Source organism: Cyprinodon tularosa, unplaced genomic scaffold, assembly GCF_016077235.1.
Source record: "Cyprinodon tularosa strain WSP-4 unplaced genomic scaffold, ASM1607723v1 ctg71, whole genome shotgun sequence".
Lineage (NCBI taxonomy): Eukaryota > Metazoa > Chordata > Actinopteri > Cyprinodontiformes > Cyprinodontidae > Cyprinodon > Cyprinodon tularosa.
In genome coordinates this window covers 4,195,906-4,212,476 of record NW_024039463.1, presented here as the reverse complement: position 1 = coordinate 4,212,476, position 16,571 = coordinate 4,195,906, and the positions used below count along the sequence as shown (strand labels likewise).

The window sequence follows — 16,571 nt, the reverse complement described above, 5'->3', positions numbered from 1 at the left end:
CACTGCTTGTAGTCTATAAGAATCACAAGTAATAATTACAATTCAAACAAATCAAACTGCCAATCGAAAGACGAGGCCTACTGCCATTAGCAACAGAGCTAGGTTAATTAGCCAAACAGTATTCACACATAAGTTTAAAACACTGAACTAAATACAAACAAATTCATGCATACAGGGCTAATATTCATCCATGTGTTATTCTCCTGAGAGTTACATATAATTTCTTACCTTATAAAAGGACAAAATGTAAGAAAAGAAACAGCAGGGATGAAACCAGTGCGCTTTCACTTACTCTTGTATTGAATATGCAGAAGAGCGCACTAGTCCCCCTAGTGGACTCTTTTGATAATGGCGCCAACACACCCCTCTTCCAGACAAACGACCCAAATCAACTCTTCCACACCCCAAACCAAACTAAATTAATGCAGATGATCAAAACAATTAGAATCGATATCAACAGGATCAAGTGAGTATTATACCCTGCAACACATACATTCCATTACCTGACATGAATGGAGAGAAGGAAATAAAGCAAAGACGTACAAGACATCTTTGGAGAGTTTGCAAGAGCAAAATCTGATCTGTAACTTCTATTTAGAAAGCTTTATCCTCTTGTATCTAATCCATTCAAAAAGGGCTGGCCCTCGGTCCTCCAACCAGAGCCATCTCTGACACTGAGCTTCACCTAATTTACTGCAAACATCTGGGGTCATTTGCTTCTTTGTTTTAACAAGAAAAGGCGGAAAGCTTGTCCTGTCATCTAGAACTCTCAGGGTCATAAAACACAAGATAAGCTCTCACAGACAGCTTGTGGAATGCGGGGGGCCTCACTTTTGACCTTCTGTAAACCAAGCAGAAATCTCTCCTGCAGGCTTAACTGTTATTCACCCCCCAGGAGATACTCATTTCATGGCCTGTGCTCTAAATACTTACCCATTAGTAGTTTTAAATCATTAACACAGCCTTGTTCAAAATTAAGAAATATGTTCAAGTGAGAGTGTTTACACATGCCATAAGATTAACTGTATTAAAGTCTAAAAAATAATCATTTTTCTTTAACACATTGTATTGCTTGACGTCATCATCAGACATGCTAAGAGCAGTCTGGGAATATATTATTTCGTAACGTTTATCTGATGCACTCTATGATAATAGAGTGAATGCACTCTATTATTTTTTTATTTGAGAAAAAAAATGTATTTTATTCCTTAATAACATTAATTTTGTTTACACACACATATATATCTATATAGATATATATATAATCCATATTGTAATGTTTTACATTACATAAAGTTGTATAATAAACTTGAACACAAATACTCTTGTATAAAATAGATTTTTTAAGAACGTTAAAGTTATCAGTTGATATTTTGGCGCCCTCTGGTGTACACATCAAAAACAGGAGAAGACCTCGTCATTAATGCCCACATTGTTTATTTTTTACAAAAACCAAACAGGGAATAGAACAAAGAACACATAACAAAGCCAAAGCATAAATTATTAAAAAATGGTAGTTAGAAAAGTTGGGCAGAGAATAAAATAATTCAGAGAGAGAAAGAAAACCTTTAAAACTTATTAAGAACTGACTATACAAACATTCTAAGAACTATGCTCGCAAAACATGGTATTGACCTTTAGTCCCATTACATCAACACAGTTGATGTAAAACATTTCCATGTCTTCCTGATACTGGAAGGAAATTAAGAAGGGATCCTTTGCAGAACTGTATCCTTCAAGGGCCATTTTCTGCCTGGGCTTGCTCATCTGTAAGACTTCAGGTTCTCCTATTTCCCCACGGAATAAGGCTTTGTGCTGTTGAATCCAGTCCCATGCTTTATGCAAGTCCCTCAGGGTCTGTGTCTGTCCCTAAAGTATGAAAAACGTACATAAAAAAAACGTAAAATACCATATAGTATATATATACACACGTGACTCAATTCTGTAGTTTCAAAAGAGGTGATCAGGAAAAGAGCAGAACCAGGAGCTTGATGCTTTTCACCCTCGCTACACTAGCACTAAACATTAAACACACACCTTCGCATTGCCCTCTCCACCATCACCATTTCTGGGGGAAGTCTCTGCACTGGTGGACTTTGGAACCCTAAAGACCGGTTCCAGGATTCCTTCAAGAAGATGGGAGGATTCTTCTGTCCAGTGAGCAAATCGTTGTCCATGCCTTTGAATGGAACAACAGGATCATTAGCACATAGTAAACTAAAATACAGAAGACATTGAAGTTTCCTGTGTGAAGGTACCCTTCAATGCAAAACCTCTCCATTATCTGGAGGCACCACCAACGGCGAATGGTTGGCATCTCCCACTTGAAAAAACAGGCAAAAGCAAGTATAATAAAAATTACAAGTGGCTAGAAGAATTTCCATGTAATCAACCCCCCAAAAACTAAAATAAACATACCTGGGAAAAGGTAAATGGGGTTGATGTGCTGATGCAGAGGGCATACTGTAAAACATCAAATAACTGTAACACACACTAGGCCAAACTAGGCCAAACGTGTACAGCTTAGAGATGATTGCTGAACAAACTTCTACAGCGGTCTTTGTTCGTAGAGGTTCAGCAACCACCCACTTTGTGTACAGATCGGTCATAGTGAGGACATAGTTGTGTCCCAGAGAGGTCTCTGGCAATGGCCAAATCAGGTCCAATCCAAGAACCTCCCAGGGTTCTTTTACCTACCACACAATAAAAGAACAAATAATAGAAAGATATAATGGAAAGGGGTTATATTTACTTATAAAAACAGTGCTTGTGTTTCAATCTATAAATTAAAAAAATTAGAACCTTGATTGAATGTAGAACCGGTGCTACAGTTTTCAACGCTTGACCTGAAAGGAAAATTTGTTTGTGTAGTTGATTCAGGCTGATAAACAACAAAATCAGCTAAAGACAACCTATAGCTTCTACTAATTGTGTATTACATTCTTTATGCTAAAAGTCTTCAAAATTAAAGGTGATGGAAGGTATGAGTCATAATTAATTTGTTTTACATTACCCATTCATCAACATCCTTTGTGATGGTGAGCCAATAATACCCAGCAATAACCCTGTCTCGAGTGGCCCTCCTGCCATTGTGGTTGCCAGTACCAGGATTATTGTGGCACTCCATCAAGACAGATGTTCTTTCTTTCTCAGAAAGTACCACAAGCCGCATGAACTGCCGTCTGGGACCAACGTAGAAGAGTCTGCTGTCTGTTAGAAGAATGGTTGGATGGAATGATATGAAAACAGTATAAATAAAACATATTTTATGTTTTTTTTTTTATGCAAAGACATAAAATTTAAAGCATACAGATATTTTTGTGCATCCCAGAGAAATGCAGTAACCCAAACAGCATACAAGATAAAATATATAAATAAATAATTTAAAATTGTAAAAAATATGATCGCATTTAACATTTTAAATATATATTTTTACTTTGACCGTAACATGCTTGCTAGAATAAAAAGTGAAGGAAATAAGAACATAATCTTGTGAAATATATTCTATATTGGATTTAAAATTGAAAAGACTGCTTTCCCAGGGACAAAAAAATGTATCATTCTTATTTAAACATTAAATGGACTTATAAACTAAATAATTATTAAATGAATATTTTTTCTGGCTGGTTTTACTTTTTAATTTTCTTACCTTTAACTTGAAAATGTGGAGACATCCTTTTTATTTTTTTTTCTGGAATAAAAATCAAAATTTTCGGGAAATGTTCCCTTATCAATGAAAAACTGCAGGTATCGAAAGGTAGCAAATAAATCCATTGTGGGATCAGTACTGCTGGAGTGCATCGTTAAGTACAGAGTAAATCAAATATTTAAACAAATTTAAATTTAAACGCTGTGTGACGTATATTTGCGCATGCTCAGAGCAGTCAAAGTAACTATCACAAGACGATTAAACTTTTTTTATGTATTTCTGTTTTTTTATTTTTAGAAAATGCAATATTGACGAAAATACAAAGATATACAAAAAGAAACCCATGCCTCTAAAAAATACAAAAGAATAAAAACGTAAGAAAAAGGAAATATTGCCACCGGAAGTTATTCTGTTCGCGCAGGCGCAAATGAGCTGATGGTACGGATCGTGCTACCGGTACGGATCGGGTAGCGACAAGGGGTCTGGATCATAGATATCCATAATAAAGGCTAGATGTCTCGTCCGCGCTGCTGGCCAATGGGGGTCGACGTCCGCACGTGGCGGCCATCTTATCACAGGCAGCTCGCTCATTCGTAGCATTGTTTTTCAATGGCGCATGTACTGAAATAACCATAACTTCCTCAATTATCTAACTATTCTCAAACTGTTTGGTTTGTTAAACAAAAGTCAGACATGTAGTTGTGATACTGCGCACTTAGGAATAATTATAACCATGGAATTTCATATGAAAAGAACACTGAATAGAACATACAGGTGCAATAAATATACACATGCACAAGGTATTTATGTTAAATCAATATATGCTATTAAAACTCAGTGTACAGAATGGCAACCATATATATATGGTCCCAGAAATATATATTTATATATATATATAAATTGTATATATAATATATATATATAAATTGTATATATAATATATATATATATATATTGTATATATAATATATATATATATATAATATATATATATTTTATATATAATGTATATATATAATATATATTTAATATATATATATATTGTATATATAATATATATATACAATATATATATGTATATAATATATATAATATATATATTGTATATAAAATATATATATATATAATATATATATATATTATAATACATATATATATATATATATATATATATATATATATATATATATATATATATATATATATATATATATATATATATATATATAAACACTTTTATTTGAGTGTGATTAATTATTTCACAGTCCTAATTTATTTATATTTACATAAATACTTTTATAATATAAATATTACTGTTATAATAAATTTGAAATACTGACAAAAAAGGCTTATTGTGTGGCAACCTCTTGGTGTAGAATCATAATCCAGGTTTCAAATTAAAGGTTACACTGTGAAGTTTCATGTAGACTATTCGGATTATATATCAGTAATTACACAAAAGTTCCTATTTTTAAACCATTATAAAAGTGAAATTTATTTGCTATTAAATTTGGTACAATAGTCCCCTTCACAAGTATATATAGATGTAGCATGTTGAAATCCCCACCTACACTACTGTGATGGTATACAGGTGCTGGTCATAAAATTAGAATATCATGAAAAAGTAGATTGATTTCAGTAATTCCATTTAAAAAGTGAAACTTGTATATTATATTCATACATTACATACAAACTCATATATTTCAGATGTTTATTTTGTTTAATTTTGATGATTACAAATGACAACAAATGAAAATCTCAAATTCATCATATCAGAAAATTAGAAAATTGTGAAAAGGTTCAAAATTGATGGCCCCTGGTGCCACACTCTAATCAGCTAATTAACTCAAACCACCTGCAAAAGCCTTTAAATGGTCTTTCAGTCTAGTTCTATAGGCTACACAATCATGGGGAAGACTGCTGACTTGACAGTTGTCCAAAAGACGACCATCGACACCTTGCACAAGGAGGGCAAGACACAAAAGGTCATCGCTAAAGAGGCTGGCTGTTCACAGAGCTCAGTGTCCAAGCACATTAATAGAGAGGCGAAGGGAAGGAAAAGATGTGGTCGAAAAAAGTGTACAAGCAAGAGAGATAACCGCACCCTGGAGAGGATTGTGAAACAAAACCCATTCAAAAATGTGGGGGAGATTCACAAAGAGTGGACTGCAGCTGGAGTGAGTGCTTCAAGAACCACCACACACAGACGTATGAAAGACATGGGTTTCTGCTGTCGCATTCCTTGTGTCAAGCCACTCTTGAACCACAGACAGCGTCAGAAGCGTCTTGCCTGGGCTAAAGAGAAACAGGACTGGACTGCTGGTGAGTGGTCCAAAGTCATGTTCTCTGATGAAAGTAAATTTTGCATTTCCTTTGGAAATCAAGGTCCCAGAGTCTGGAGGAAAAGAAGAGAGGCACTTCATCCACGTTGCTTGAAGTCCAGTGTAAAGTTTCCACAGTCAGTGATGGTTTGGGGTGCCATGTCATCTGCTGGTGTTGGTCCATTGTGTTTTCTGAGGTCCAGGGTCAACGCAGCCACATACCAGGAAGTTTTAGAGCACTTCATGCTTCCTGCAGCTGACCAACTTTTTGGAGATGCAGATTTCATTTTCCAACAGGACTTGGCACCTGCACACAGTGCCAAAGCTACCAGTACCTGGTTGAAGGACCATGGTATCCCTGTTCTTAATTGGCCAGCAAACTCTCCTGACCTTAACCCCATAGAAAATCTATGGGGTATTGTGAAGAAGAAGATGCAATACACCAGACCCAACAGTTCAGAAGAGCTAAAAGCCACTATTAGAGCAACCTGGGCTATCATAACACCTGAGCAGTGCCACAGACTGATCGACTCCATGCCACGCCGCATTGCTGCAGTAATACAGGCCAAAGGAGGCCCAACTAAATACTGAGTGCTGTACATGCTCATACTTTTCATGTTCATACTTTTCAGTTGGCCAACATTTCTATAAATCCTTTGTTTTTATTGGTCTTCAGTAATATTCTAATTTTCTGATATGATGAATTTGAGATTTTCATTTGTTGTCATTTGTAATCATCAAAATTAAACAAAATAAACATCTGAAATATATGAGTTTGTATGTAATGTATGAATATAATATACAAGTTTCACTTTTTAAATGGAATTACTGAAATCAATCTACTTTTTCATGATATTCTAATTTTATGACCAGCACCTGTACACATGGAAGACAGAGATGAAAAAATGACCCAAAAAACATAGCTTGGTTAATGCCCTTTGAAAAGGACGGTTTTATTGTGTTTCTGTCGCATGTTGTTGCTCTGTAAGCCAAGGTTGGTTATTTTGGCAATGTGGTGCAGCCTCTTCCGTACAATGTACACGACCTCTAGCACTTTGATGGGCTGTGATCGTCTGGTACATGAGGTCTGACGAAGAACCCACTCTGCTGCCCTGACTACCATCACTGTGCCTTCTGATGGAATCACCAGACCTCCATTGTTTTTTAACTTCAGCAGGTGGTAGCTCTGGTCCTTGATGGCAGATGCAGCATCTGTTACCAAGCTGGCACGGCAGACATCACAGGACAGCTTTTTCAGAGCCCGTCGCACAACAAATCCTGAAATAAGAGTTGTATTATTAAAATAATTTATAATAACCATGGGGAAATTAAGGGAACATTTATCTTTTTGGGCCATTGGGATATTGATTTCCCTCAGGTTTTGACTATTGGCAATCTTGTAATACTATTAAGTCATAGCCCCGCTGTTCCTGTGTACCAGAGCCTGTATTGTACATACATCCACTAATTAACTAACGATTATCCCAAAAACCAATCATAATTTCATATCTTACATGTGAAAGGTGATCCCACTGGCACTCGTTTTGACACTACGGCGATTGGAGCATCCGTAGGCTGCACAAAAGTCTGGCATCTTCCTATTAAAAGACCCAGCAAATTCCTGTAACATAATGTAAGATGTTTTGACAAACCAAATCGATTGGAAATCATGCATTAATCATGTATAAATTCTGCCTCTTCCACTGATGCAAAGTTGCTGGTTAACGTTAGCAGCTAGCTAAACTGTAACGTTAGCTGCTAACTTACTAACTTTAGGTCTCACTTCGTAGCTTCTTGTTATTAGCCAGCTAACGTTAGGCTAATAATGAAAATACAACAACACTCAGATTATTGTTATTAGCCAACTAATAGCTACAACCACATCCACAAAGATTGTAATTTACACTAAAGATTAATTGTCATACAATCGTTATTGATAACTTGCGCAAGTAACCGTGATGCACAACTATGCTGCACGATCAAGTCATTTTTCGACAAGAAAATCTGCAATTTCGACATGTTCAAGCATCAAGAATTATAGCCACGTTCATAACGTTTGTAAGAAACCAAACTGTTTGTAAATCCGGCAAGAATTCAATGAGATAAGAGTATTTGTGTTCGTGCTGATCACTCACCTTACATTAAGTACCACAGAGCACAACAGAAAGCCTGCCTGTGGTAAGATGGCCGCCCGGTGATGACGTTTGAGACTCCGCCGTAAGACATCTAGCCTTTATCTGGATAGGGGTACTTTTTTCTGGAACTACATATCCCACAAGGCAAAGCGAAAACACTGACGTCACCACCTCCGGCACCGGTCCGCTGTTTGCAGTCTGGCCGACAGCTGAAGATATCCACACGGGTGGACCCCTCCTCCCTTTGACGGCTTTTTTTTATTTTCTTCTCCGCAGAAAATTTGACTTTTAAAAGATGGCGAAAACATATGACTACCTCTTCAAACTGCTGCTCATAGGAGACAGCGGCGTCGGAAAGACATGTCTGCTGTTCAGGTTCAGCGAGGACTCCTTCAACACCACCTTCATATCCACAATAGGTGAGTATATATGTACCCCATGGAAAATAAAATATCGCATTTTAAACTCTACAGCCATTTACCGAACCTTTGACAAGACTGCCTTAGCAGAAATGCCTGGAAGAAAGCTGCTGTGATTCATATCACAGAGACTTGCTGTATGTTAATGAGATTTACATGGATAAATGTGAGACAATGGGCGTGATGGTAACAATTCCCTCCTGTTAGCTCAGCTCCATCAAATATGTCCAATGCAATGTGCTTCTCATTATAGGCAAATACCACTGCTGCTGATGTGGTCTCCATATCCATTATAATAAGGATTTGGTCACAAAAGAGTACCGTTATATATATTTATTTAAATGTCTTTTAACCTTTATAAAACTATCCTTATTGTCAGAGAATTTTTCTGGTTTCCTGTGTGAAAAAGTGTTAAAATAATATGTTAGTGATCAACAAAGTAATCTTTATCTCGTGTGCAAGGTACATAATCTGGGTGGAAATGTTTTGAAGGAAAATCAACTTTCTTATTGGCTAGGATAGGCGTCAGAACCTCAGGGTCAATCTACCCTGTTCCAAAAGGAAAATTAACAAGCACAACATCCAGATTTTTTTAAATGAAGACAAACTATACTATCCTACAGCCTTTGCTAACAAATAAACGCATATATTTAAACATCTGTGCTTTCCAGATGAAAGATATAATAGATAAAATCCTTTCAGGTTTGAGTTCTGGGGCGTAAATCTTTTCCATTGTCATTACTTACCTACTATTATCATTAATCATTCTGCATAAAATTAATATTTTCAAGTACTAATATCTACATAAGTTGCTTGCTTAATACGTTTTTATTAAAATATTTATTTATCTATGATTTCACCGAAGACTCCTAAATGACTTGCAGAGACGCATAATTCTCTCTTTACCCCATAAAAAACTAAAAATCTAGCTCTGAAAACAGCATGAATTCTGCACTTATCATCTTTAATGTTAGTATATTGATGTGCATAATTAACCACAGTGCTTTTTGTTGTCAAGTAATTGTTACTATGTGAAAAATTAAAATGTCTTAAATATTCCACTTGAGAGTATTACTGCTGCCACAGTCTGTATTAGAGGGGAAAAATTGGTAGGGGTGGCCAGTGATTGGCTAAGAGTGGCCATGGCCACCCCTGGCCCCCCATCTAGCTCCGCCCCTGGTTCATAAAATTTATTCTCCATGCATTGTCTATTGTTCTGTTGTCCATCTAGCAGTCCAAATGGTGTAAAACAGGGGTCTTCAACTTTTTCCAGGCCAAGGACCCCCAAACTGATGGCAAGATGGAGCGGGGATCCCCTACTTGTATAAATTGTATGAAATTGTGTTATATCAAACTGGTCCTATAGTCACTCTATTACAGATGGAGTAATGTACAAAAGTAATTTCTCCCTGGGATTATTACAGTAGTTCTGGTTGTGAATGAAACGGTGCCCAGCTTGAAAAAGCTCCTGTGTGTCGCTGAATGTGCACATTGATGACTGAAAGACATCTGCTGCCTCCATTTATCTGTTTACTTCAGTGTGTTGAATTCATGTTAATGTGGATTTAAAGACATTTCAATTACTAGAAAAAAATTACAGGGGGAGATATAAAAAAATAAAAAAGTCAAATCAACCAAAACTTTCACGACCCCCATGCAGTACCTCTGTGGACCCCCTAGGGCTCACGGACCCCCTGTTGAAGACCTCTGGGGTAAAAAATATACCCTGACATTCATTGTTGAAGCTAGATCATCACAAACACACCGATTTGGGGCAGAACTTTGGTTAATACACAATTTGCATTAACCAAAAAGGTCAAACAATCAGTGACAAGGATGTTAAAACCATACAACAATTAAAGCAGCTATTTTCCTTACGTGCAATAAAAAGCATTGGCCAAATTAGTTTTTTATATTATGAAAATTAAAAAGCAATGTTTTAAATGCTAATTGTAAGTACATTTTTATTGTAATTGCAGTAAGAAAGTAATAATCAGTATTTGGTTAATAACATTAGATAAGATAACAGCAAAGTGCTCGATATTGACAGTTTTTGGTGGATCTAAGTTACTGACTTATATAAAAGGAACAAAAGGGGATGCACTAATTTATATGAATATATTTTTATTCACTAATGTTGATTTGATTTTTCTAATATTTTAATATACATCTATGCAGTCACTGACTGACTTTCTATATATATTTTTTAAAGCAAATACGTATAAAATATTATATTGGAGAAGTTTTACAAAGATGTCAAAATCATTTTTATAAGTTTGCACACCATTTTGTTGTGGGGATTCTTGCTAATCTTTCTGGGGCTTTTATTTTGTGTACATCGTTTATAGAACCATTGTGTAGACCTTGGTGCAAATGCAAGAAATGAACACTCATTGAAAGAAAAACTAAACTGGAGTCACTGTTTTCAGGCTTAACAAGTTTACATGAATTAACTGTTTGAATGAAAAACATATCTTTTGGTTGTTTCGTCATCAAGACGGAATATAATCGGCAGTAAATAACCATTTAGAGAGTTTAGTAAACAATTATTAACTTGTTCTAAACCCTGCAGGGGTTCTCACTCTTTTACCATAAGTTCACTAATCTCTCCAACACAAAATCAAAGTTAGCCTTAATTCCCCAAACCTTTTATTTTGATGTTCTTAAGGTAAAATTGATTTATCTTCTAATTAAGCTTTAATTAGTAGAGTCAACCCCCCACCCCCTGTATCAACTGTACCATCAATCCATCCATAGAAATTTACTGTAAAACTTTATATCAAACTGATCTGCAGTTTGTATTTAGAAAACTAGGACATTTAGTTCTGAAAATATAGAGGAACTTTGAATTCTTCTCTGACCCCATTTTGTTGTTCAAATGCAGGTATTGACTTCAAGATCAGAACCATAGAGCTGGAAGGAAAAAGAGTCAAACTCCAGATTTGGTAAAGTCTCTTTTTGATCGTTTGGTCATTTCTAAAATAAAAGACAAACTGTTACAATCAGAGCAGCAGCTCTAACATTTATTTTCTTCCTTCTGATGTCAGGGACACTGCAGGACAGGAAAGGTTTCGCACCATTACCACAGCATACTACAGAGGCGCCATGGTAAGGCCCTGCTCTTCTCAAGCTGCTCACTCTAAATCTACCCCCATCTTTTTCACCTCATGGCTTACTGATGTAGTCTTTTTCTTTCTTTTTTCTCCTCCTCAGGGAATTATGTTGGTCTATGACATCAGCAACGAGAAGTCCTTCGACAACATCAAAAACTGGATCAGAAACATTGAAGAGGTGATTTCAAACCTCAAAATAAAAATGGTTTAAGATGTTCTGCTTTACGTCTGCTTTGTGCTTTTAGCATTCTTTTCCTTTAAATGAGCCTTTCTAATATTTCCAGCACGCCTCATCTGACGTGGAGAAAATGATCCTGGGTAACAAATGCGACATGACTGACAGGAGACAGGTGTCGAAGGACCGTGGTGAAAAAGTGAGTCTCTGCAGCCTGCACTCACAGTAAAACCTTCCAGAAAGCAAATGCAGTTTGGAAATAAACTAAAACTGTTAACTTAAATCTCCCTCAGCTGGCCATCGATTATGGAGTGAAGTTCTTAGAAACTAGCGCCAAGTCTGGCTTTAATGTAGAAGAGGTAAGTGGAGCGCTTTTATTCTAAACATAAAGCTGGAAAGGAATAAAACTTGTATTTACAGACTCTGTGGGAATAAAACTACGCACCTCAGTGGAGGGGAATTCATGTGATATAAAAACACAAAGAAGGACATAAACTATGAAGACTTGTATAAGCTGTGTTATATTTTATACATACAAATCTGAAAAATGTTGGATGCATCTTTGAGTCAGACTTTGACTAGGCCATTCCAACACATACGTATGCTTTGTTTAAAACCGTTTTATTATAGCTCTGGCTCTATGTTTAAGTTAATTAGAAGCTGAATCAGCTCCCAAAATTATTTTTGCTCCCAATAGATTCAGATATAAAATTATTTAAAGCTACAGTGTGTAATAATTACAGGGATATACAGTCAGAAATGTAATATATTATACATAACTATGTTATTTAACATCATCTACGAGCTCAGCCTCTTAACCTTAATATTTGCGTTGCCTTAGAATTCGTTATTTATAATTACATAGGAGCGGGTCTCGCAGCTATGGAGGCAGACATCTTTGCGCTACGGCAGCGCAGAGCCAACAAACTAGCGATTGCGAGATCGCCAAAACGTCACAACGATGTAGAAAAAATAACGGGTATATTTATTATCTTAAGTTTACATGAAATCTATACCCTACACAGACTAATGAAATACTATCTGTAAAATTATCTATGTAAACAAACCTCATCACTTGAGAAGGTAGGTGATGCGGACGTCGTGGAAGACATTTTGTCCCGTAACGCTCGCCGTACTGTTGGGGGGGAGAAGCGGTGGGGGGAAAGATGTTCATGTTGCTGCAGTCTGCGGTGTGACCGCTAGATGTCGCTAAAAGTTACACACTGTAGCTTTAAGTCCAATTAAGTGGATTGTTTCTGTTAGAAAATATAAAGAACTTCTAACAAAAAGTAAGAAAACGGTTTTAGAGGAGTATTGAAAACAAAAAAATGTATTAATTCAAATAAATCATGTCAAAAAATGGCTTTATAACAATTAAACTGATACCTAAAATGCTGACCAGCTTTATGTTTGGAAATGTAAATATAAATCCTTTTATTGTCCAACAATAGGGGAATTTCACTCTCTGTATTGGATCTGTTCCCTTTGGGAGGAGTGGGCTGCCATTGTGTGGCGCACAGGGAGCAGGGTGGGGTTAAGGGTTTGCTCAGGAACCCAGAGTGCAGGCTGTGGGGATCATCTGGGTACTTGCTACCTTCTCAGAGCACAAGTGTACTGCTCTAACCCAATAGGCCAACACTCCCCCAATACGTAGTGGTAGTAAGTTCTTTGCGATGAGCTCCAAGTCTTTAAGGCTGGAATACCTCGTTTTCATCACCCTAATCTTTTTCTGACTTCACAGATGTTATTATATTCAAGTTAAAATTCTAGATTGGTCGCTGTATAATCTGAATTTTTCTTTTAAGTGAAACAGAATAAACTCAAAATAATACTTGATGTCAAAATTAGCCATAAGTTGAATTAGTTTGGGTTTAACACCTAGCCAAAACTTTGGAAAGTCTCCTTTCACATATTTTGTGTGTGTGTTTATCCATTTTTTGAAAGCCAGTTTCAGACGAATGGAGACTGAATTTAAATACATGCCGCACTTTTCAGACTCTTATCACTAAAAAAAAGATATATTTTTTTGCTCTGCTTTGTAATTGACCATTGCTTAAAATCCAATCGAGAATGTTTAAATTTTGCAGCAGGTTGTATTGATAGAAAGCGGCTCTGTCATTGTAAATGATTGATTTACGCAATCGCTACATTAACATGTGGTTCTCTTTTTTTTGAAGGCCTTTTATACGATTGCAAGGGACATTTTAAACAATCTGTGCTCAAAAACGGTAAGCAATGCTGACATGTTTATCCAGTCTGCTGCAGTTTTTCATACTAACGGCTCTATCTGTGGTTTCTTGGATTGTTAGACTGACAGCAGCGGCGGAGGAACAGGGAAACCGGTGAAGATCACAGATAAGAAGTCTAAGAGAATTAAATTCTTCAAGTGCTCTCTCCTCTAAGCTACAGACGGATGGGCGTCACACCTCTTTCGTGACCTTGCTTGTCGTCGAGGACTTCCTCTCAGGCTCCGTCGCTGCAGCTGCACCAGTGCTGCTCTTGCACACACAGGGTCTTACTGCCATCTGAGGTCACCTGTTCATGGCGGTTGTGACGCTCCTGGCCTGTTCTGCTGATCAGAAGACTTTCGACAGGGGCCCCTAGACTTTATATCTGCTCATGCAAAAGACTTTTGCAGGCGTTTGTAGCTTTCCCTGCAGAAGGCAAACACTCTGCTGGAGTTTATAATATGAAAATGTATCAGTTGCACACTATTGTATTATTATTTAACATATTGTAGCACCATTTTTATATCATATGTACTACCTAGTATAAGAATTCCTATGCCGATGCTGTGAGAGATCATGTTCCAGCGTTGATTGTGCCTGTCTGTTTGACGTTCATGTATGTATTAAGCTTCTGGCCTTCTGTTGCACTGACATTAGTTCTGCTGCTGAGGAATGTTGTGATAAAATAGCTAAAAAAAAAAGCAAACAAGTGCAAAATGTTGTATTTTGATAGTTTTTATTCTTTTTTTTTTCTTATAGAACCTACATGTACACAGGTTTTTGGTGTTTAAATGAAACTGTGAAAGGTGTTTATTTCTTAGAACCAGGACTGAATTTATACTTTTTACAAGTGTGATGTTTATTGCATGAAAGCGGTAGGGAGATCCCTATGGAGGCTCAATACTAAGCACAGAGCATCTGAAGAAAAAAAAAAGTTTACAGGTAGTATTCGAAAATGACGAGCGTATATGTAGAATGTTGTTTTTTTTTTTTGCTATTCACATTGTGTATGCATGCCTTTTTTTATTTTATACTAAAGAGAAGATGTGTGGTAGGTTTCCCTTAAAGTTCCTCTAAATGAAAACACAACTGGGAAAAACTGTAATGTGACTGGTAGACTGTAACTTCTATCTTACACTCACTGAAAGCAGCAGCAGTAAAGAAAAAAAAATCTTACTTTAGGTGTTTTCTTTTTCTTAACACCTTTTATATTTTTCAAATAATTTTCCCATCATTTTCCAAACATGTTTAGCTGCTCAGTCTTGCTTTTTTAAGTTTCTTTTCTTGATTTCTTTTATTTCTCGTCCTCCAACCTCCTTTTCTCTTCCTCCCAAGCTGACGCCCCGCTTGCTTCAGGGAGGTTCCTCTCACTGCTGGAGGCTCTTGGCTCCTTTGAGACCATCAGGGGCTTTGCTTTTCTGTCGCTGGCGTTGCAGCTCTTTGACCTGTGAGACCGCATGTACCTTTCATCAGCTACAGTCAGGTAGTCTGTACCGTCTGAGGCATTTCTCTTGGGCTTTGTCGTCCTTTGGTCGTCGTCTTGCTCTACTCCCGTTTGTCTGGCCTCACTTTCTGTGTTGTTCAGTCGTTTTAGCTCTTCATGTGAAGTGGCGGTTTGGACTGAGGATGCTTTTCCACCAGGATGGACCTGGTGCTCTACATGTGCCTGAGTTTTATCACCTGCTTCAGCTGGGTCATAGATTATACTGCTGATAGCCCTTTTCCTAATCTTAGGGGATGTCTGACTTTGGTTTTCGGCTGGAAGATCTCTTAGAGATATTGCCCTCCTTGGAGAAGGAGAAGCTCCTACCAGAGGTTTGGCCTCAGCTGTAGGCTCAGCAGCCCCCTCTACTGTATCAGGGGGGTGGACAGCAATGGTGCTGATGGATCTCTTTGTTAAAGGAGACATGAGTTGGTCTTCAGCAGGATAGTATCTCAGAGATTTAGCCCTTTTGGCTGGCGAGAAAGGTTTTAGCCTGTTTTTGTCCAGAAGCATTGCGCCGCCTTGCTTTATGTCTGTGATAGTCTCTTGGCTTGATGCCCCAGAAGGAACCTTCTGTTCACAGGGAGATATGAAAATGTCCACACATGAACTGGATTGAGATCTATCCAAACCACCAACCTCTAGGGTCTGTGCTGTGTTGAGAGCACAAGTGCTTGAAGCTTGGCGTACACTCCGCTCTCTCTCTAAGCCTCCTTTCTCGTCCGTGTCCTTCTGTCTGGATGCAAACTCTTCCATGTCCATGTGGAAGCGGTAGAGGCTGTAGCCATCTGCGCTGTTGATGCTGCCTTGCCGGAGGAGAGAGGAATGGTCGCACATGGACGAGGATTTGGAGAAGGTTCTGGTTAGCTCCATTTTGTCCAACCCTGCAAGCTTTTCCAACGCTGAAGCCATACGCCCATGAAGCTCTTCCAGCTGGGCCAGACGTAGGTCTACCGTCTGGAGAGATGCTTTCATAGTGTTTTCTCTCTCATTGACCTCTTCCAGACGCATTGCCATGTTCTCAACTCTACCAAGAAGATGAAAAATA

General features: G+C 37.4%; 3 protein-coding genes across 3 annotated transcripts in view; 1 reads left to right on the top strand and 2 right to left on the bottom strand.

The window, feature by feature from the left end:
* Positions 1-1,518: 1,518 nt before the first annotated feature.
* LOC119772351 (structural maintenance of chromosomes protein 5-like) lies at positions 1,519-2,475 on the bottom strand. The gene is made up of 4 exons (XM_038268710.1): positions 2,419-2,475; positions 2,259-2,323; positions 2,038-2,179; positions 1,519-1,869 (listed from the first exon to the last, which is right to left on the bottom strand). Exons 2-4 carry the CDS (start codon positions 2,315-2,317, stop codon positions 1,603-1,605), a joined length of 468 nt encoding a protein of 155 aa, XP_038124638.1. The 5' UTR covers positions 2,318-2,323; positions 2,419-2,475; the 3' UTR covers positions 1,519-1,602.
* Positions 2,476-8,400: 5,925 nt separating this feature from the next.
* Positions 8,401-15,216, top strand: LOC119772399 (ras-related protein Rab-8B-like). Its single transcript, XM_038268802.1, has 8 exons — positions 8,401-8,524; positions 11,409-11,469; positions 11,572-11,632; positions 11,738-11,815; positions 11,922-12,011; positions 12,106-12,171; positions 13,990-14,040; positions 14,122-15,216. Exons 1-8 carry the CDS (start codon positions 8,401-8,403, stop codon positions 14,212-14,214), a joined length of 624 nt encoding a protein of 207 aa, XP_038124730.1. The 3' UTR covers positions 14,215-15,216.
* LOC119772398 (transient receptor potential cation channel subfamily M member 1) overlaps positions 14,765-16,571 on the bottom strand; it is a 23,664-nt gene continuing 21,857 nt past the window's right edge. Inside the window, exon 27 of the mRNA XM_038268800.1 lies at positions 14,765-16,550. Coding sequence (XP_038124728.1) covers positions 15,335-16,550 — 1,216 coding nt within the window. The 3' untranslated portion in view covers positions 14,765-15,334. The remainder of the gene's footprint in view (positions 16,551-16,571) is intronic.